Source organism: Equus caballus, chromosome 19, assembly GCF_041296265.1.
Source record: "Equus caballus isolate H_3958 breed thoroughbred chromosome 19, TB-T2T, whole genome shotgun sequence".
Taxonomy (NCBI): Eukaryota; Metazoa; Chordata; class Mammalia; order Perissodactyla; family Equidae; genus Equus; species Equus caballus.
The window spans coordinates 31,412,961-31,435,457 of NC_091702.1; the positions used below are offsets into that span (position 1 = coordinate 31,412,961).

The following is a 22,497-nucleotide window of genomic DNA, read 5'->3' on the forward strand; positions in this document are numbered from 1 at the left end:
CCCCCTTGTGATGTCCATAAGATAAAGCATTACGAAATTAATGCCTCTAGATGGCTAAATAATTTGATCTATTGTGTAGCACTAGTAACCGAAAGTCGGTTACATGTTGGAGACTATGAGGATAGCAGCTTTGGTTTTGCTGCAGATGACGTGAGGCCATCAGTCTTTCTGTCAGTAGTTCAATCACAGGCCGCTTGTCTATTTAAGCTCCTCCTCTCTCATGACAAGTAAAACTAAGTCAAAAAAGTATACAACTAGATAATCTTTCCGGTTTTTACAAGAGAAACAATAGGATGCTGCATCTAGTTGATGCAAAAGTAGTATCAAGCTATTAAAGGGCAACTTAAAAATAAGGAAAATGCAGAACATATTTATGTTCTGCATACTCTGACTTTTCAAGAAAGAGATCATTTCTATGAATCCTAACTCTCACGGTGGTTTTGAGTTTCAATTTTGTAAGCACAAATATCCAAAGATTAAAACTGAGTTCATATAACTTAGTCCACAACTGATACCTGTTGCAGAAATTTTCAAGAATAGTTGCAGATATGTAATGGTATATTGTTCCTAACGAATTTCTTCAGCAGTTGATAAAATATATAATCCCGGTCAGTACTGGAAAAGCTTGCCTGACTGAAGTCTCTTTTCTTTGCCTAAAGACTGGTCTGGAAATTCTGGAATGATAATCAGAAAGAAACTGCTTTTTAAGTGGAATAATTTGTAATGTATTATATTTATGATTCTGAGAAAGTGAAAAGTTGCCCTCGTAAAAAATGAGATAGAGAGGGCTACCCCCGTGGCTGAGTAGTTAAAGCTGCACCTGCTCCCCTTTGGCGGCCTGGGTCCATAGGTTTGGATCTTGGGTGGGCACCTACTCCACTCAGCAGCCATGCTGTGGAGGCATCCCACATACAAAATATAGAGGAAGACTGGCACAGATGTTAGCTCAGAGCCAATCTTCCTCAAGCAGAAAAAGAGGAGGATTGCCAACAGATGTTAGCTGAGGGTGAATCTTCCTCTCCAAAAAAAAAGAGGGGCTGGCCTGATGGCGTAGTGGTTAGGTTCGTGTGCTCCACTTCACTGGCCCAGGGTTTGCAGGTTCGGAAGCCCAGGTGCAGACCTACACATCGCTTGTCAAGCCATGCTGTGGCGGCATCCCACATGCAAAATAGAGGGAGATTGACACAGATGTTAGCTCAGGGACAATCTTCCTCAAGCAAAAAGAAGAAGATTGCCAACAGGTGTTAGCTCAGGGACAATCTCCCCCCCCCTACAAAAAATAACATAAAAAACAAAAAATGAGATAGAGCAGATTCTAAGGCCATCTGATGGCTCCATCACTATAGAAATAATTAAGGCAACAGATTGGCAAAGCTCAGTGTCCTCCAAACAGACTGACCCTTGAAGAGTTCTGAGAGACACACTATAGAGTCTAAAGGATGGTGACCACTGGTCTTACAGCACAGCTTAGGACCTACTGAAATCATTTAGCATGCTTTGCTTTATATCACTTTGATATTTCTGAACTAGATAATTTTTCCCTAACCACTCAGTCACTGACATTAACTTATTAATTCACTTAACAAACATTTATTAAGTACCCTTTGGACACTATGGGTACTAAAATGAATGAGCCAGGAATCCTGACCTTAACCAGTTCACAGTCTGTGCTTTCTATTGATTGTCCAAGATGTTCTGATCAAGAAAAATATCCCTCTTTGCTTTGTCTTTGTTATACCTAAGAACCTCTACTACACCTAACCAGGAGATGTTTTTTTCCTGGGAACGAACACATCTCACAAGTATAACTAGCAGAGAATTATATTAACAAGTTTACGCAATAAAAAGAACCATATTTACTATTAATTCAGTGGCCATTAAGTGATGCTGGTAAACTTACTCTCTTGGAAGGTCTGTCACCTCACATGGAATGGCCTATGTTTCAGGTTTCCTTATCTGTTACCAGAGCAGTCTAACATGCTTTACTTCCGGCTCTTCACCAGTCCAGCACTTTCGAACTCAATACTTCACACTAGCAGGAATTTCCTATCTGACCTTTCTTCTCTCTCCAACCTACCATATACAATGTCTATGGGATAATACTCTGATTTCATCCTGCCATTTCCTTGTTCAGAAAATTCCAGGGATTGCCCATTTCCCGTGAACTCTTGTGACTAGCCAGAAACTCTCCCAATACTGTGCAAAACAAGAGTCACAAAACAATACATATTACTTTACACTGTGCAATATATTCTAATGTTTTCTATTCTGTTTATTAAAATACTGATCATGACACACTAAATTGATTTCGTCACCACTAAAGGGTTATACTCTACAGTATAAAAGTATTTTATGCTCCTTGGATTAATCCGAGGTGTATAACACTGCTCTTGAAAAATACTTAGCACAAAACACTGCTTCGAGTGCTCATTCTGTTCCTGACAGTGTGAGCTATAATTATGATCTTCACAGTTTTCTTGAGATCACTTCTTACAATATTCCACCACAGCATTTAGGATCACTCCACCTCCCACTTCTACCTTTTGAAATGTGGGACATGGTTAAATAATGCACCATATGTCCTCTAGATTTCTATTTCTTATGTTGTCTTGACAAACTTTAGTGGCATATAAATAAATATTTCCAGGCTTAACTTTAATCAGACCACTTGCAGATGAATAAAAGTAGTTGTGGTCATATTTTTGTTTCTTTACATATCTTAAGAGCCTGAGCTTTGTTGCTTGACCATCCAGAATCAGAATCCCAGCTTTGCCAAGTTGCTTAACCTGACCCAGGCACTTAACCTGAGCCTCCATTTCTGCATCCATTCAATGGGATAGTAATATCTGCTTCCAAGGATTGATGGGGGGTTAAATTAGACCAAGCAAGTAAAGAGCTTAATACAGGGCCTGGGACACACAGGTGCTCCATGAACGGTGGTAAGGTTTTATCACTATAACAAGTAAACGTATCTCAAACATTCTTTTAGGGTCATAAAGCAAGGTTCAGTCACAAGAACAAAAGTAAGATCACTTTTTCTCTTTAAATATCTACCTAATATTTTTGCAGTTCGACCATTTATAATATAAAATTCTACTGCTGGTTTTATTGATCATAAATATCCCTCAGGAAAGGCTCTATTTATGGTATTGGATAATCATTATATAATGACGAATATCTACTGAAACTAAAAGACTGTATATATATATATGCAATAACTTGCCTCGTCAAGCTAATCTCATTTAGATTTGTCTTCGCTTAATGTATTTTTAAAAACACAAACTCTTGTGTTTTGAATGGTGAAGTATGCTTTAATTCAGCAAAAACATTCCACACAATGCATATACATAAAACTCAAGATATCTCTGGGGCTGCTTTTGAACAAACCGAGACCCGGCGCTTCATGTCAGCCTTTCAAGTAAAAGGCTCGTTCCAGTTGCTTTTATAGTCCTTCTTATCTTTATTTATCCACATCCTTATCTTACCTAAGTCTTGCTACTTGTAAGGTGTTTTTGACTGCAAGAGTCTGGCAGTTAACAGTAAACAACTACCTTTCAATAGAAAGTATTTTTCCTCCTAACCTGTTCAATTTAGCACCATAAAACACAGGGTCTCGTCCGGTCTCCCGGAAGCACTGGTCCACACTGGACCAGGCATAAGAGAGTGGCAACCCTTTTCAAAATTACTTAAAGGGAGTGAACAAAATTGCCGTAGCCCCAGCTCAGTCGTTTGCTAAAAGGCTGCGTTATGCGTTGAGACAAAGGCTTCGGCAATTTAATTGAACCAAAACTGGAGACCTCTGTGGATAAACCTTCAGTCACCACCCTCCAGAATGTGCGTGTGCGTGCTGGGGGACCGGGGGACCAAAAGAGGCAGAGAGCCAGAGACAGACCTGCAACAGGAGGGAGAAACAGAGGAGTCGGCCAGAAGTTACAGACTCCGCAGACAGACACACAAACGCGGCTTACTCCTACCCTTGGAACGGGGGAGGGGGAGGGGGAGGGAAGGGGCAGAGAAGCCAACCCACGATCGAGAACCACGGAGCATTCCACACTGGCCGCCGGCCCCGCCCACACGGCTGATCTCAGCGTCTGCGTGGCCCGTGACGTCACGTCCGGAGGCGGCCCGAGGCGCAGGGGGCGGGGGCGGGTGGGGCTAGGGGACTGGGGGGCCGGGGTGGGCGGGGCGGGGGCGGGGTTTTGGCGGTGCTTCGGGTGACAACGGTCAATAATGAAGGTGGCTGCGGCGCGGCGGCAGACTCAGCAGTGCCGGGCGGGGGCGGCGTCGAGGCTGCGCCTGTAGGAGCTCGGGGCCGCCGCGGCGCGATGGGGACCCGGCGCGGGGAGTGAGGTGGCGGCGGCGGCGGCGAGCGGAACTTTAGCCAGAGGGGATCTCCCGCTTCCCCCTCTGGCTCGGCGGCTTCCACCTGCGGCCCCTCGGCTCCCGCGTCCCGCGGGTCCGGGACGGCGACGGCCGGGGCATGTGGTGCTGGATCCGGCGGCAGCTGGTAGGTGCCTCGGCCCCTCCGCCTCCAGGACGCCCTCTCCCGCGCGGCCCTGGGCTAGGCCCGGGCTAGGCCGCGGCAGACGCGGGCGCGGGACCCGGAGCCGGCGGAGCCCGCGCAGCCGGCACGCGTCTCGCCTCCGAGCCCGGGCCGCCGAGGCCGGCGCGGGGCGGCCTCTTCGTGCCCGCGCTCCTCTGTTCCTCCCTCCTGTTCGCCGCGGCCGGGGTCCCCCGTGAGGTCGCGGGGCGAGGGACCGGAGAGAGAGTAGGTCTCCGGCAGAGAAAAGCAGCTTGTGCTTTCTGCCTCTAACAATTCGGGCCACGTCTGAGTGAAGGCGGGCGGGGGGGGGGGGGGGGCCTCTCCTGCAGCCCCCTGGCGCCACTGTTTTCACTTAGGGTGTCACGATTCGGTATCGTGTGGATTATCGAGGAGGAGGGGACTTTTTTTAGTCTAACCACTTTCAGCGAAGGAAATTTCACCCGAGGCCTCGGTGGGGGAAAGAAAGAATATTCCACCAGCCGGTCTAGTTTCGGAAAAGAGATGTGCGATTGTGAAGGACTGTTTCCCTTCCTGTCGTGTCCTCACCCCACCCCGAGTAAAACTTTTGGAATGCGAACTTTAATTTTTTCCATCCCCCTCAAGGCTGTTTGAACGAGACAGATTTGGAATCGATGGTTAACTTTTCAGTTTTACTGGAACATCTGAAGAAAGAAAAATCTTAGAAAAGGGTGATTGAAGGCAAATTAAAAAGCGCCACCTTTCTCAGAATTAATTCAGAGAGAAAAATCTTTCCTGCTTCCTGGCAACTACAGCCCAGAAAATAAATGCAGCAGTGAGGAAGGTGACAATAACAATTAGGACAGAAATTGCTCCTGGCTGGATAAGCCTGTCCTTATCTCCATGATGAGGTCTGTTAACTGGTTGCTGCTTAATTTCTAAATGGCGTTAATTAAATGTTTCTACAGTTCTGTGTTTTCATTTACTAATTCAAAAGGGCAGTGGAGCAAAAACGATTTTTGTGGGACTGGAAGATTTTTGTGACATTAAAGCATTGACCCCTCTTTTTCCTTGCTCTAGAACAGCATTTTGATGTTGACTAAGAGGTATGCTGTTTCAGAGCCAGCCTTCTGTTAATTCATTTTGCAGTGGGCATCATTCTCAAAAAAATATATAAATAAAACTAGAAAGGCCTGCCACTCCCTCCAACAAGTGTTGGCTCTCTATTTTTAGCTAATTGTCAATTCAGATATCCCAGAAAAATCCCTTATTAAGAAACCAAGCTAATGATGTCATAATACCATATTGTTGTGACACTTTGGCTTTGTTGCAATAAGGCGTAGCACAGTAACTTAACTCTGAAAGTTAATTATTACAGATCTGATCTCATGCTTTAGGTTTGCCAGTCTTCATGTGTGGAAGGCTTATTTACCTGATGGTGTTTCTGTGTGGTAGGAAGATCATTCTGAAGTGGTTCTCTTAAACCCTTTCCTAGTAGATTAAGACACTGCTTCTCAGTGTTAGGTATTTTTGTTAACCTGAATGAAATCCTGGTTGTATAACCACTCTCATCTTCAAGACAGACTGTCTGGTGATGTTTTGTAAAATGGCTTCAAACGATGCAACTAAAAGGAAGGGCAGGAAGTTGTGTGGTTAATTTACGTGACAGCTGCCTTATATGGTGGTTAACAAGTTGAACAGAGTGGCTGGGCATCAAAAATGCTTTCTCGGACATTTAGTTGCTCACCTTACTGGTTTTACTTTTAAGTTATCAGATCTTCTGAGTATATAATTAGACCTGTGCCAGTGTAGGACTTTGTATGTCTGATTAAGGTTGTTTTTATGTGCTGTCAAGTCAGCTGTGCAGTCAAATCAGCTCTGACTCCTGGCGACCCAGTGAATGAGTGATGTCAACTATGTCCTGTCCTGACAGTCCTGCTCAGCTCCTGTAGACTCATGCCTATGCCTTCCTTTATGGAATCAATCCATCTCATATTTGGTTTCCTCTTTTCCTGCTGCCTTCTACGTTTCCTGTCATTATTGTTGCCTCCAAAGAATCCTGCCTTTCCATGATGTGCCCAAAGTAGGACAGCCTCAGCTTTACTCTTTTTGCCTCCAGCGATAGTTCAGGCTTAATTTGCTCTAGGACTCACTTGTTCGTCTTTCTGGCGGTCCAGGGCATCCGTAGAGCTCTCCTCCAACACTGTATTTCAAATGAATCCATTTTTTTTCCTGTCAATCTTCTTCTCTGTCTAACTTTTGCACCTCTGCATGGTAATTGGGAATATGAGGGTGTGGATAATCTTGGCCTAAGTCTCTAATGATACTTTCTTACATTTCATCTTTCCCAATTCTTTCATTGCTGCCCTTCCAAGTCTCAGTCTTTTCTTGATTTGTTGGCTGCGGTCTCCATTTAAATTGGTGACTGAACCAAGGTAGAGAAAATATTTAACAATTTCAATGCCTTCATTAAAGTCGTGTAGTTCTTCTGTAGTCATGATTTTTGTCTTCTTGATGTTGAAATGCAGTCCTGCTTTGGCACTTTCTTCTTATTTTAAAATCAAGCATCTTAAACTTTTTTTTTTTTTGGCTGGGAAAGATTCACCCTGAGCTAACATCTGTTACCAATCTGCGTCTCTCTCTTTTGTTTTTCCTCCCCATAGCCCCAGTACATAGCTGTATATTCTAGTTGTAAGTCCTAGTTCTTCTGTGTGAGCTGCTGTCACAGCTTGGCTACTGACAGACGAGTAGTATGGTTCCATGCCTGGGAACCGAACCCAGGCCACTGAAGCGGAGCATGACGAACTTTTAACCACTAGACCGTCAGGGCTGGCCCAGCACCTTCTTCTTTTACTTTCGTCAGAAGTCACTTCAAGTCAATTCAAGTAACTGCTGCTTTCTTCCAGTAAGATGATGTCATCTGCATATCTTAGATTGTTGATATTTCTTCCATGAATTTTCACCACTCCTTCGTCTGAGTCTAGCCCAGTTTTTGTGTGATATGTTCTGCATGCAGATTAAACAGCTGGAGATAAAATGCACCTTTGTCTGACACCTTTGCCTATAGATTAAGTTTGTACAGTCAATTATGTTATACATTAAGCATAGTGGATACAAAGAGTAATAATAGTATCTTTTACTATCTCAGTCATAAACAGCTATTCTACTTACTACATCAGGAATTATGCAACTCAAAGTCTCAGTTAGATTATAGTTCCATTTGCTCAATGAATTGAGTCACCATGTCTTTTAGCAATAGGTTTATTTTTAAAATTCAGATAAATGGGGGTTATTTTGGGACATTGATAAGCAAATCACAAGGACAAGTTTCTTTGGAGCTATAAACACACTTTATTCATTATATGAATCCTGATTTTCAACAACTTGTGTTGTCTTCCCCCAAAAAAGTTTATTGTCATTTTGTTACAGAAACAACTCCTGTGCTCTTAGTCATTTCTTTCAAATTAAAAAAAAAATGTTTGATTCCTTATCTCCACAAAGTATTTTCGCTACTTGACACAATCAGGAAAAAAAAGAGGTGGTCAGAAGATTGATGTTTTGCCTTAGGGAAGTGAATGAAAGGAACAGATTGGAATATCCTTTCCTTTTTCTTTTTCTTTTACTCTTTCTGTTTTGGCTCACAATGCTAAAGTTATTTTATGCTAAGAAAATTTTCTTATGATGTATTTCTGGTACAATTATTATTCATGGTGTGCTCATTTCTAGCAGCATATTATGTGTATTAACCCATTAGAGGGGAAGCACTGTGATTATAATAGTGGAAATGCCATTAGCTATGCACTGTAATTTAATATTTAGATTTGTATGGTAGCCGTTAACCACACTGGCTATTAAAATTAAAATTCTAATTAAATTAAAAATTCATATGACTATTAGCTACCATATTGGACAGTTCAGAGTAGAACATTTTCATTATCACAGAAGGTTTTATTGGACAGCACTACTTTAAAATTTTAAATGAAAGTCTTTGTCATACATATTTTAGTTGACATGTAATATTTTTTCTTTTTTTTTTTTTTAAGATTTGCCCTCAGCTAACATCTGTTGCCAGTCTTCTTTTTGCTTGAGGAAGATTCGCTCGGAGCTAACATCCGTGCCAGTCTTCCTCTATTTTGTATATGGGTTGCTGCCACAGCATGGCTGATGATTTGTTTAGGTCCACTCCCAGGATCCAAACCTGTGAACCTAGGCCATCAAAGTGGAATGTGCCAAACTTAACCACTACGCCATGTAATATTTCTTTACAGGGCAATGTAATACTGTGTTTTTTTAAAGCACTTACTATATTCAGATGTTATAATATGCTAAATAGTGAGGATACAAATGTAGGTCATTGAGGGCCTTTTTCATCTCTATGCTCAGTGTCTCACATAGTACTTGACATAGAGTAGACATGGGGTACCTTTTCTGAATAATTGAATGGATCAGGAAAGGAAGAGTGAATCCGCACTATTGCTTCTGTGTTTAGAGATAAGGTGACAGAATTCAAGATTGACCAGTCCAGAAGAAAGCTAGAAAATTACTGTAATTTTATAAAAGTACAACTTAGTGTTGTCATATTAAAATGCTGTTTCTTAAATTGTTCCATAAATGTAATCCCTTCAGATTTGTATTGGCAATGGTGGAAGGGCTGATAATATTGTCTTCTGATTCACTGAGAAAAATGGGGAAACTCTTAACCGAAACTCTCAACTTTCTGTTCTCTCAGCACTCACACTCACCAAGCTTGCTTATGTCTGTACTTCTTCCCTTTCCACCTGTCACAAAGGAAGATGTGATCATGCTCTTTTCCAAGCTAATGAGTCCACTTGTGCTCTTAATCCTCTTCTTTCACCTGCTGTCCACACTCCCCATCAATTATCTGTAATACGTTTACTCTCTCATTCTTTTCCTTTAGCCTGTCAACATGTTCAAGCCTCCCTCTGCTATTTTACTTTGTCCTGTACTTGTAACTGTCAAATTTTTTCAGTTTACTAAAAAATAGGTCTATTCTGCATAACTGTGCTGTGCAGTATACTTGAAATGTGGCTAGTTTGAATTGAGATATTCTTAAGTATAAAATACAGGGTTTCAAAAACAGCATAAAAAACAGAATGTAAAATATATCAATTTTTTTATATTGGTTACATGTTGAAATAATATTTTGGATATATTGGGTAAAGTAAAATACATTATTATAATTTATTTTACCTGTTTCTTTTTACTTCTAAAAAATGTTACTAGAAATTTTAAAATTATATATGTGGCTTGCATTTGTGGCTCATGTTATATTTCTGTTAGTGCTGCTGTATAACATTAAAAATGAGCTCGTGTTTCTAGATAGCACATTATCTGAGTCTAGATATCTCACTCACTAGACTAGACTATAAATATCTAAATATCTTAGGGCAGGGACCATATCTTGTTCATCCTTATTTTCTTTCCACTCAAGACAGCAACTGCCCCTTGTAGGTACTTACCCGCCAAATGTTGGTTGAATAAATGATTATCGGATTTATTTCAGCATCAGTTTTGAAGTGCCTGCATTCTTTGCCTTGCTCTCAAGGAATGAATGAGTAGGAAAAGGAAGCATAGGCCTATGGTGGTAGTATTTTGGTGTGGCTAAATAAGTTTTAACCTCAGGAATTAATGTTTAAGAACCTAGAGCTTTGAATATTGGCTTCTTTTATCTCTATGTTCAGACATATTCTTAAATACCCACTTTTTCATTTGGTTAGGGTGGGCAAGCATGTGAGGAATCCCAAGTATCCCAGCAGCACTGAAGTACGGACCTTACCCAGATGCTCCAAAGAGCCTTCTGATTGCCATTTGTCTTTAAATATCCCTTCTATCCCTGAAGTCTGTTTTCAGCATGGGAGCCAAAGTGATTCCTACGTTTAAGACCACCTAAAGAGCTGGCTTCTTGCTCAGAGTGAAAACCAAAGTCTGCTTGATCTGTATCCGTCCTCCTCAAACCACTTCTCATCTCCCATCATGCTTCACTCTGCTTTCTCCACACTGGCCACCTTGCAATTCATCAGAAGTGTCAGGCATACTTGAGTCTCAGGTTCTTTGCCTTGGCTGCTACCTCTGCCTGGAATATTCTTCGAGCTATTTGCTAGCTCCTTCACTCCCTTCAAGTCTTTATTAATGTTTACCTTATCAGTGAAGCCTTTTCTGGATATTAAATATAAAATTGTAACCCACCCCAATAGTTCCTTATCCCCCTTCCCTGCTTTTTATTTCTCTTAGCATTTATCACTATTTATACTCTATAATTTACTTGTCTCATTTATCTCATGATTGCAGGGATTTTTGTCTATTTTATTTTACTTCTCCATATAACAAAAGCTGTTTCCCAATTCTTTATCCACTCTTAGGTGACACCATTTCTTTCTCATTTATTTTTTCATTGACCCAAACATTTTCAGAACACCTACTTTGTGATAGCACTTTGCTAGGCTCTGGAACAAGCAGATGAACCAACCCCTGCCCTAGCCACTCTTCTAGGAGTCTACTCTTCCCTAATGGACATTTAGATTGTGATCATTTTTTTCCTATTACAAAAAATGTTTCAGTGACCGTTCTTATTTAATGGGAATACTTAGAAGTGTAACTGCTGGGTCATGGGGTGTGCGCATTATAACTGTTACTAGATATTGCCAAATTATTTTCCGAAACACAAGAGTTCCCCTTTCCCTACATCTTGGTCAACACTTTGTACTGTCAGACTTGAAAAAACTTACCCATTGGGTGGGTGTGAATTGTATTTCATTTTGTCCACATTTGCATTTTCCTGATTGCTAGTGAGATTCAGATGTCCTGTATTTCATTCATATGAATAGTTTACTCATTTTTCTATTGGGTAGTTTGTCTTTTCCTTATTAGTTTCTTCTGTGGTCTGAATGCTAATTTTTTGTTGTATATATTATAGGTATCTTCTTCCAGTCTGTCCCTTATAATTAACTTTGTTGATGGTGTCTTTTTGATACAGAAATTTTAAATTTATTGGTAGGTAAATTTATTAGGCAAATGATTTCTGCCTTTTATTATTTGTTTAACAATTCCTTTCATATACCAGGATCATAAGACTATTTTTCTAATGTTTTCTTCAAATTGTCTTAAAATTTAGTCTTTCAACATTTAGCTCTTTAATATATCTGGAATTGATTTTTTTATATGGAATAAAGTAGGGAATTGTTTTATCCCGTATGGAAAGTTATTTGACCTACTGCTGTTTATTGAATGGGCTGTCTTTTCCCCACTAATCTGTGTTGTTTGCCTTCTGTGTCATATACCAGCATTCTCTGTCACGTATCTTGTTCTCTTTCTAGGTTCTCTATTCTGTTTCATTTGTCTGTTACCTATTGGTGTACCAATAATGCACTATCTTAATTACAGTATTTTTATGATGTCTTGATATCTGGCCAGGCAGAACCCCTAGTCCTTTTTCTTTTTTTGCAGACTTGCGTTGGATCTTTACTCTTCCATATGCTATTTATAATCACTGTCTAATTCTGTGGAAAATCTTTCTAGGATTTAGATTGGCTTTACATTGAATTTGTTACATTTCTTCTATTCATATTTTTCCGTTTGATAATGTAAAAGCTATGGATTGTATTTTCATCCTTTATTTATTTTCTAGCTATGCCTGTTTCTCTATCCGCCTACAAATAATATAGTGATTTAGAAGATTTTAGCCCCAAAATTCCACCTCTCACCTTCCACATTACTATTACATTATACTTTAGTTCTACCTTTCTTTCTTTTATCAGCTTTATTGAGATTTAACTCACGTACCATACAATTTACCCCTCTAAAGTATACAGTTCAATTTTTTGATATATTCATAGAATTGTGTAGCCATCACCACACTCTAATTTTAGAACATTTTTATGCTCCCTAAAAGAGACTTGCTACCCATTAACTCTCACTCTCCATTTCCCTAAACCTCTAGCCCCCAGCTCTAGTCGATCACTAATCTACTTTCTGTCTCTATAGATTTGCCTACTCTGGACATTTCACATAAATGGCGTTGCACAATATGTGGTATTTTGTGACTAGGTATTTTTCACCTAGCATAATGTTTTCAAGATTCATCCATGTCGTAACGTGTATCAGTACTTAATTTCTTTTTATTGCCAAATAATATTCCATTGTATGGATATACTACATTTTATTTATCCATTCATCAATTAATGTGAAATTTAGTTTATTTCCACCTTTCTGGCTATTAGAAATAATGCTGCCTATGTGCAAGTTTTTGTGTGGATATATATTTTTGTCTCGGCTATATATCTAAGGAATGGAATTACTGGGTCAAATGGTAACTCTATTTTTAGCTTTGTGGGGAATTGCCAAACTGTTTTCCAAAATGGCTGTACCATTTTACATTCCCACCGGCAATGTATGAGCGTTCCAGTGTCTTTGTATCCCTGCCAACACTTGTTTTTGTCTGTCTTTTTTATTATAGCCATCATAGTGTAGGTAAATTGTATCTTATTGTGGTTTTGATTTACGTTTCTCTAGTGACTAATGATTTCACACATCTTTTTATGTTCCTATTAGCTGTTTATGTATCTTTCTTAGAGAAATGCCTATTCAGATCTTTCTGCCTGTTAAAAAAAATTTTTTTTAATTGAGTTGTAAGAGTTCTTTGTATGTCCTGGATATAAGACCCTTATCAGATATGTGATTTGCAGATATTTTCTCCTATAATGCATTTTTTAGTTCTCCTTCTTTTTAAACTCAAAACATTTTGTAACTTTTAAATAATTACTCATTTTAATTTCCTACAAGGATTTAGTGATTTCTTTTACTCACTATTGTTTCTTGCATACTACCTCTTCCCTTTGGATTTACTTTTATTCTTGCTGAAATGCGTCCCTTAGTTATTTTTAAGCAAGAGTTTATGGGTGGTAAACTCTCTTAGTTTTTATGTCTTAAGATGACTTTATTTCATAATTTCTATTTAATACTAATTTAGGTAGATACAGAATTCCAGATCAATGGTTAATTTTGCTCAACATATTGAAACTACTACTTATTCCGTTGCTTTCTGACATTTATTATTGCTGCTGTAAAATATGTTTTTAATCTAATTGTCATTACTTTGTTGATAATCTCTTTCACATTGTTTTTAAGATTATCTCTTTGTCCTTGATATTTCACAATTTTACTATGCTGTATCCATAAAATTTTTTCATATTATTTTTGGTTTTTTTCTGCTGTGTACTTGTGTGTGCTTTCAATCTGAAGGCTCTTATTTCTATACTTCACACAATTTTCGGCCATTTTTTCTTTTAAAAATTGCTTCTTAGCCTTTAATTTTCTTACTCCAGAACTTGTTTGACATTAATCGGTCCACCATAGCTCTTCACTTCTTTTTCATATTTCCCATCTATTTTCTCTCTGGGCTACTTCACTGTGAATTCCTTAGTTCCAGCTTCCAGTTCGCTAGTTCTCTCACCTGTGTCCAATCTAGAGTTCATCCTATCTTCTGAATTTTTAATTTAAATGGACTCTTTTTCATTTTCAGAATTTATTATGGAACCTCTTTCATTTCCATCTATTCTTGATGCATATCTACCTGATTTGTCTCATAATATTTTCTTCTTTTTTTAAAAAAACATAGATATTATTCTGTCTTTGGAGGTTTTATACATATTTAAAAGTATACAACTTTTTTCAGCCTCCTGTCAATTGAACCTGATGCTAGGACCCAGGTACAATGGGAGTGCTGTTAATCTTTATCATGCTGTAAGAGTTGAACTTTAGGCTGCCTGTTTCCAGACTCAGAGTCCCAAAAGGTCAGCCCGTGATTACAGAAATATCATCTTATTTTAAGCCTAGCTCAGTCTTCTTAGTTAAAGAAAAAAGATTTTATCCAATTTTGCTTCTGTTAAGTCAAGGGAAGTGTTCAAAGTATGGACTTTTCCAAGGTCAGTAACTAATTAGTGCCAGAGGCAGGACTGGAACCCAGAGAATTTTTCCAGGGAGTTTAGCAGAGTGGAAGAAAATGAGCAGTAACAGCAGTTTTCCCCATATCTCTCTTTCCCCATCCTGCCATCTAAAATCTGCCCAAGAGAGACGCAAGACTAGAAAGTGGGTTAGGGGAAGACATTTCTAGCAGCAGTAGTACTCTGGAGATGGGAGTGACAAGTTTATAGAGGAAATGGAGAGAAGTGATCTAGAGTTCCTGTAGATAATCAGCCATAGCTATTCTCAACTTGACATATTTTAGATACCAGAAGACATTAGGCCTTGCTTGTACCTTAATGTATAGTCGTGCGCCACATAACAATGTTTCGGCCACCAACAGACTGCTGCATATACGATCTTGGTCCCGTAAGATTGGTACCATATAGCCTTGGTGTGTAGTAGGCCATGCCACCTAGGATTGTGTAAGTACACCCTATGACATTTGCACAATGGTGAAATCACCTGACGACATGTTTCTCAGAACATTTCTCAGAATGTATCCCTGTCATTAAGTGATGCATGACTATATGTCTCCTTTTGAAAATGTTATCTAATGTAAAATGCAATATGTTTAAATCAACCTAGCAGCATGGCAAATTTTTTTGAAAGTTTTTCAAAGTTATTAATTTCTTATTTTTCATTTTGAACCTTAGGAGCCCAAAAATTAGGTTTGAAGTTTATGATGTGGAAACAGAAAATGAAAATGCTGAAAAGAGATAGGATAGTTGTCCATTTTTATTAATAACTTTTATTGCCTCCGTAATGGAATTATGCTATACTTTTAACTCTTTATTCACAAGAATGTATTTGATAATTTTCTATAGGGAAAAAAGTCATTTAATGACTTACTGCTATTTCAGTCAAAATTTTACTTGATTTTTTTTTCACTTTTTCTGCTTATTAAGAGGCCTTATTTTTAAAAAATCAAGGTTTGTTCAGAGCAGGGCCCCTGACATCTCATTTTGGTATTTCCACAGTACCAAGCATATATCCTAGCATATAGTCAGTGCTCATAGTATTTATAAATTGAATTTTTAAAAATTAATTATAAGATAACAAATGGCATAGTAAGTAGCTTGATATTTCAGAATAGTCAAATATTTTTACTTAAATTTGGTACATTGCCTAGCATAGTATCAAGCACATTTTTCTCAATAAATACTTGTGTTACATATTAGTGTTCTAAAATTTGCTTTGTAGAGTCTTTTGCAATGAGTGTAATTGGCAGATAAAGTTTGAGAAGTGTATAGTCAGTTTAGGTCTTAATCCCACGTTACCCAGAAGATTGTCTCTTCACTCTTGCATCTCTTGAACTGCAAAGGGAATGTAGATATTCTTGCTTATCTCAGTTCTCCACTATGCTCTTTAATATACAAGTTCTGAAAACTCTATCAAAGATATGAGGGTGGACCTGATTCTTTACTAGTGAAAGACAGGGAAGCCATTCTCTAACTTTGTGTTTTTGTATTGAAATTTAAATGTTGTAAAGGTTCTGGCCTCTAACTTAGATGTGCAGGAGACCTTCAGACTTTGTGGATCCAACTCTATATGCAGCATTAAAGGAAACTGATGCAGTGTTTAAGCTGCCAGTGTTGATCAACTTTTTTTTCCAGCATGTATTTGCAGAATTAAAAAAAACCCTTAGGAATTTATTATGAGATAGTAAAAGTAAAAGTTCTTAAACAATCAGAGATGCTTTTAACAGTCTTTATAATCTCCTAAACTATGAATTCCCTAGTGAGGAGGTTTTCTGTAGATTGAGGTAAAGTTTTCAGTGAGAAATGAGAAAAAACTAGGTCAATCTAACATGCATGCGTGTGTGTGTGTATGTCTTTGCTTAAATTTATAGATGTCCTTGTTTTTGAGGTCTTTTTTTAACTTTTAAAAAATAAACTTTTCATTTTAGAATAGTTTTGTATTTACAGAAAAGTTGCAAAGATAATACAGAGAATTCCCATACATTTCCCTCACACAGTTTCTCCTATTGTTAACATCTTACATTACTATGCTACATTTTTACACTGATGAACTAATATTAATACATTATTATTAAACTCCTTACTTTATTCAGATATTATTAGTTTTTCAATGATATCCTTATTCTGGTTCAAAATTCCATCTGAGATAACACATTACATTTAGTCATCATGCATTCTTAGTTTCCTCTGGACTGTGACGGTTTTTCAGATTTTCAAGAACTATCTTTTAAGTCTTAGATTATTTTGCTTACTTTGTTTTTTGTTAATATTCTTGCTTGGAGGAATAAAAGTTGGCAACCTTCTGTCAGTTTCCTAATTAAAAATTTTTTTTACTGGTCTCTGACATCCAAAACTGTGAGAACGCAATGCCTTTGGTTATCAGAAGTCATTATGATGACCATTAGTAATTGAAGAGTCTATAAGTTTCTTAGTTTTGTTGTACAAGAAATATCTATTAGTAATAAAAAAGTGAATGTGAATTTTAGATTTAATTGATTCACAAAGGAAAGAACTGGTGTTGTGATTTGTGACAGCAGTCTGAGCTTCTATTAGGAGTATGAGTGTATGCAGAAAGCCATAGGAAGAGAAGTCTGTAAACACACACTGAGTAACTGAACTCACTTGCTCAAGTGATGACTGTATCACCTCATCACAAAGATATTTAGAATTACCAAAATGGAAAATGTGATAGTATATCATTTCAGCTTTCTTCATTTTTCATGTTCAAATAAAAAAATTATCTCCATTTCAAATAAGGAGAAATCCTATCTATTTCCAAATTTAATGCTTTACACCTTGGCTCTTGATCATTTTCTCTTTTCCCCCCTTGATCCGTCAGTTATTTTTTCTTTCCCATAACTTTATTTTTCTCCCTCTTTACCAGATGCTTCATTTCAGACCTAAAAATATGCTTATAATTTGCTTACACTAAAAATCTTTCACTTGATTTAGCTTTTCAGTACTTAACCACTATCCCCACTTCCCCATCCATCTCTCTGCCAACATTCATCAGTCTGTTGTAGTCCTTTTAACTTTATTCAAACTGTATTGCCAAAGCCACCAATGGTTTCCTAATTATTAAATTCAGTCGTCTTTTTTTCAGTTCTCATCTTTCTCTGCAGCATATGAAATAATTCCTTTTGTGCTTTTTTCTTCCTGGTTTTCTGCCACACCACTCTTGTTTTCCCTCCTCTCTGATGGTCTTTCTTCTTTGCGTAGTCCTTTTCTCTCACATGTGTCTTAAATGATAGCCCTGAGAATTCTCTCTTCCCTATCCTCTTCTTCCTCTATATACTCTTAATAGGCAGTCTCATACGTATTTCTGACTTTAACCATCAGCATTATGCTTGCTGGGTTCCAATCTCAAGTCCAACCCTCTTTCCCAACCTCTAAATAAACATATCCAGTTGCTTACTAGATATCCATGCAGGGTGTCTCACACTGAAACCAGAAAATAAGTCTAGTTTGATCTTAAATATGTGAGAGGGAAAGAGGAAATTAGATGACATCTAATATAAGTACTGGAGGCCTGAATCACTAAGGTTTCATCAACTGCAGGTAGGCAGGGACTAAGTCATATATTTCTTTTTATCATCAGTGGTCCTTAGCACACTGCAAAGCACATAGAAAGTACTCAGTACATTCTCTTTGATTGGTTGCTAAAGTAAACTCTCTACATGCAGGAAGATACCAGAAGGCAAGAATTATAGATCAGCAATTATGCTTTAATAGTCATTATGCAGGGAAAATGAACTGCTTGCTGAAAATATACTAAAATATTCTTTTCTGTGTTTTTTAAATACATTTCCAGAAATATTTGACCCAGTGTTGCTAAATAGTCATTTCTGTGCATAAAGTTTAATTTTCAAATTTTCATAGCAATAGTTTAGGATTTGCTGAATTCTTTTTTTTAATTCCTTTTTTTTTTGAGCTGTATAGACATGTTTTACTTTCTTTTAAGCATGTTTCTCAGGTTCCTAGCATATAAAATTAATAAAATAATTGTGTATCTTCTCTCCTTTTTATCCTTCCCTACTTCTTTCTACCTTTTGTTTCAGTTCTTATCTAAATAACTAAAAGGATTCTCTCAGTATCTCTGGTTTTGATTTCAATTTAAAAAAAAATTTTTTTTTTTTTTTGGTGAGGAAGATTGGCCCTGAGCTAATATCCATTGCCAATCTTCCTCTTTTTTACTTGAGAAAGATTGGCCCTTAGCTAACATCTGTGCCAATCTTCCTCTGCTTTGTATGTGGGACACTGCCACAGCGTGGCTTGATGAGTGCTGTGTAGGTTTGTGCCTGGGATCTAAACCTGCCAACCCTGTGTCTCCAAAGCACAGCATGTGAACTTAACCACTATGCCACTGGGCTGGCCCCAATGTATTTTTTATGTTGTTATTGTTTAAAATTTTTTACCTAGTATATTAACCTGTTTAAATCTGTGCTTGGAAATACTTCTTGTATTCTTGTATTGTTTCATGATTTGAATGCTGCTGGTATCAGCAGCAGCTTCTAGCTTGAGGGATTCTATTATACACTCAAGATAGTGAATACTTGTAATATGACTTACATTTTGGCCATTTAAGTACATAGTTGCTTTTCAACCCTTTCGCACCCAATGTTCCCAATTTCTTACAAATGTTTTATAAATGCTCCTTTCTTTCTCATCCTGAAATAAAATTTAAATATGTAACCTGCCTATGGAAATAACTTCTTTAAAAAAATCAACATTAAAACCCTAGTTGTTGTTTGAAGGAAAAATAACGTTTATATTAAGTCTATTTCAGTATGTAAATGCTCAATCATAACCACACTAGATGTAATGAATTATCAGATGCTGTAATCATTGTGAATGCATGGCTCCTAATGAAGATGCTGAAAGTGTAGTGTATTGGTGACTCAAATTCAAGTGACATTCCCATTGGTGATGCAATTTTCTGAAATAGTGAACAACTCTTTGTAAAGTCTGACAAAGCAAAATATTTTCTTTCAATTTGCATGGTAGTTACATTCCTGAAACATTCACAAATCCATACAAAATATTGTGTATTTATATTTAAATAGGAGGTTCATATTATTCTAAAGAGATTGTTATCAACATGAATATTAGGCAGGGCATTTGGAAGTTGTCTGGTTCACAGGACATTTCTTTGTTGGCAGGACTACAATGCATTACAGAATGTGTACTCTCTCTTCCCCACCTACTCATCTACCCACCCACTAAATGCCAGTAGACCCCCCCTCCCATCATTGTGAAAATCAGTACCAACCTTATTTCTGAAATCTTCCCTAGAAATCTTCGTTTCTTCCCTTGGGCTTGTTCCCCAAAAGCAATTTTGACTTTGAGGCATATATAGTATCCTAGCTGTAATAAAGGACTGTGACATACAGTTCTCTCAATGAGAATAGGAAATCACATTTAAGCAACCAATCAGAAAACAGTGGGTGACTGGGAAAGCCTGTAGAGCAAAGTGCATGGTCATTCAGCAATATTGTTTCAGTAATAGTATTAGGTGGGTTGATTTGCTAAATATGAATGCTTGTATTACATTGTACCTATCTGATAACAGGAACAACATACACTTTCATTCTGTGTAAGAACAAGTGTTATGGATTTTGAGAAACATGAAAAATGTTTCTTATGGCAAGATGAAAGGTAGAATGTCTAGATTGTGGAAAGTGGGATTGGTAGGAAGTACAGATTGTTGGTTTTTGTTATTGTGTAGAAGATTTGTTTTTTGACTGACTACATGTCTCTGGCCTGTCTCAGAGTTGTACACCATTGCTTCTGATGTACTAAAGAGGACCTAGGAAGCTGTCTTCATTGCCATTGTTTATGATTGTGAAAATGTTTGAGAAACCTCGGTAGAAATTTGTTTTTATCCATCTATCTCCAAACTGGATTCCACAGTTCCACGATTTACTAGTTTCACTCCTTATCCAGCCAATGTTCAACTGGATAGGCAGAGCAAAAAAATCAAATTTAGGGTTCTTGGTTATAGAAACCTTAAATTCTTCCTTACTCAGACCTATGACTTTTAAATTTGATCTGAACTGAAACCTCACACATTTATTTTTATCATAAATGTCTCTTTGATTCCATCTATGTAATTCCATACATAATAATTACCAGTCTAGCAAATGAGGCATTTATTACTCATGGTTAAATTATGGCTAAATAGGACTCTTCTAATCCAGAAAATCCATGGTAAAGTCCCAAATGGGTGAAATTGTTATTTTTAATTGTGGTAAAATATACATAACGTAAAATTTACCATTTTAACCATTCTTAAGTGTACAGTTTGGTGGTGTTAAGTACATTCACATTGTTGTGCAGCTGTCACCGCCATCCATCTCCTGAACTTTTTCATCTTCCCAGACTGAAACTCTGTACCTGTTAAACACTAGCTCTCTTCACTAAAGCCCTGGCAGACTATGAATTTGACTACTCTTAGTCCTTATATAAAAGGAATCATACAATGTTTGTCCTTTTGTGACAAGCTTATTTCACTTAACATAGTGTCTTCAAGGTTTATCCATGTTGTAGCATGTGTCACAATTTCTTTCCTTTTTAAGGCTGAATAATATCCTGTTGTGTGTGTGTACGACATTGTATTTATCCATCATCTGTCGGTGAACACTTGGATTGCCTGTACCTTTTGGCTGTTGTGAATAATACTGCCATGAACATGGGTGTGCAAATATCTGTTGGAGTCTGTGCTTTCACTTCTAAGTATATACCCAGAGGTGGAATTGCTGGACCACATGGTCATTCTGTGTTTCCTTTGTTGAGTCACCATACTATATCCACAGTGGCTGTACCACTTTACATTCCCACCAGCGGTGCACAAGGATTCCAACTTCTCCACATCCTCACCAATACTCATTGTTTTCTGTTTTTATTTTTTTTTTAGTAATAGCCACCTTTTTGTTGTGTTTGGGGTTTTTTGTGTCTGTTTTGAAGCTTTTTCTTTCTATTATGGAGGAAATAGATCACATATAAGAATTTTAAGAGTCACAGATTTACTTGGATCACTGTGAACTCTAAAGATGATTTTTTTTAGTTATGTTAAAAAAGTGTGACAATAGTTATAGGACTATAGTTTTAATCTCTTCTTAGGTCCTTTATTTGTAATGCTTGTATTTTTCATAACTCTTTGGCATTTTAACATAGTATAGAGGCTGGTGTATTTGGTATGAAAATGTAAAATGTTATGATTCATTTCCAACTACTGCTTTCTGTCAAAGATCAACTTCTAAAAATTATAAAGCTCTTGGCTGATTTGATTTCCCTAGGCCTCATAAGTTTTTGGTTACAAGAGTCTCTTGCAAATCAGTCCCATGTGTCAATTCTTCCCCTGATCGCCACTATGAGATTTTTTTCCACCTTAAATACTCACCCACTTTCTTTCTTTTTTTTTAGTACCTGAGGATTTGCCATATGCTCACAAATCCAAACAGAAGAGAAAAGAGGTTTTGAATTTCATACTTTTTTGGAGTATGAGTGTTTATTTTTAAATAGTTTAAATATGTGTGCTTGCAGAGCATAGATTCTACTTTTTAGCAGGTATTAAAATAAAATCATGGTGGCTAGAATAGCATTAATCTGTGTTAGTTCCTTTGCCTGGGACAAGATGAAATCAGAGAAGAAAGGAGCAGGCAAGCATCAGGGGTTTGAGGCTGTGAATGGGTAGTGTGGGATGACAACAGAAAATGTGATATGTGCCAAAGGTTTCTGAACACTGGCATGTAGCCTTGACCTAGTGATTAGGGAGTTCAGATTGTATTTCTTTCTTAGTGCCATAGAATTGCTGATCTTGCTAGAAATAGTGTGAAACTATACTTGAACTTCACACTAACAGTATAGTTACACAATTAATTCTGATAACAGAGGTTTGTTTTGACTTCTGTTAAAGAAAGTAGAGGTGTTATTGAAACATAAGGATTCTCGTGTCATTTTTAAAATACGGATATTGAGATAGGGAATTGATTACAAAAGCAAGACTTTTCTTAAGTTGCTTTAAGCTTCTTTACATCA

At 37.6% G+C, this 22,497-nt stretch overlaps 1 protein-coding gene and 1 long non-coding RNA gene across 19 annotated transcripts in view; one reads left to right on the forward strand and one right to left on the reverse strand.

Moving 5' to 3' along the window:
- LOC111769036 (uncharacterized) overlaps positions 1-3,991 on the reverse strand; it is a 33,745-nt gene extending 29,754 nt beyond the window's left edge. Inside the window, exon 1 of the long non-coding RNA XR_002801753.2 lies at positions 3,893-3,991. This is a non-coding gene — a long non-coding RNA (uncharacterized lncRNA). The remainder of the gene's footprint in view (positions 1-3,892) is intronic.
- A 119-nt stretch (positions 3,992-4,110) lies between these two features.
- Positions 4,111-22,497, forward strand: part of ATP11B (ATPase phospholipid transporting 11B (putative)) — a 110,881-nt gene continuing 92,494 nt past the window's right edge. For 8 of the 18 annotated variants that reach the window (XR_011429070.1, XR_011429065.1, XR_011429064.1 and 5 more), the window contains exon 1: positions 4,152-4,507. Coding sequence is in view for 4 of the 18 variants with exons in the window: in XM_070243307.1 (XP_070099408.1) it covers positions 4,481-4,507 (27 nt within the window). In the remaining 14 variants the exon portion in view is untranslated. Of the gene's footprint in view, positions 4,508-22,497 lie in introns of all 18 variants that reach the window. The other 10 variants (XR_011429068.1, XR_011429067.1, XM_070243312.1 and 7 more) reach the window with 4 other exon arrangements.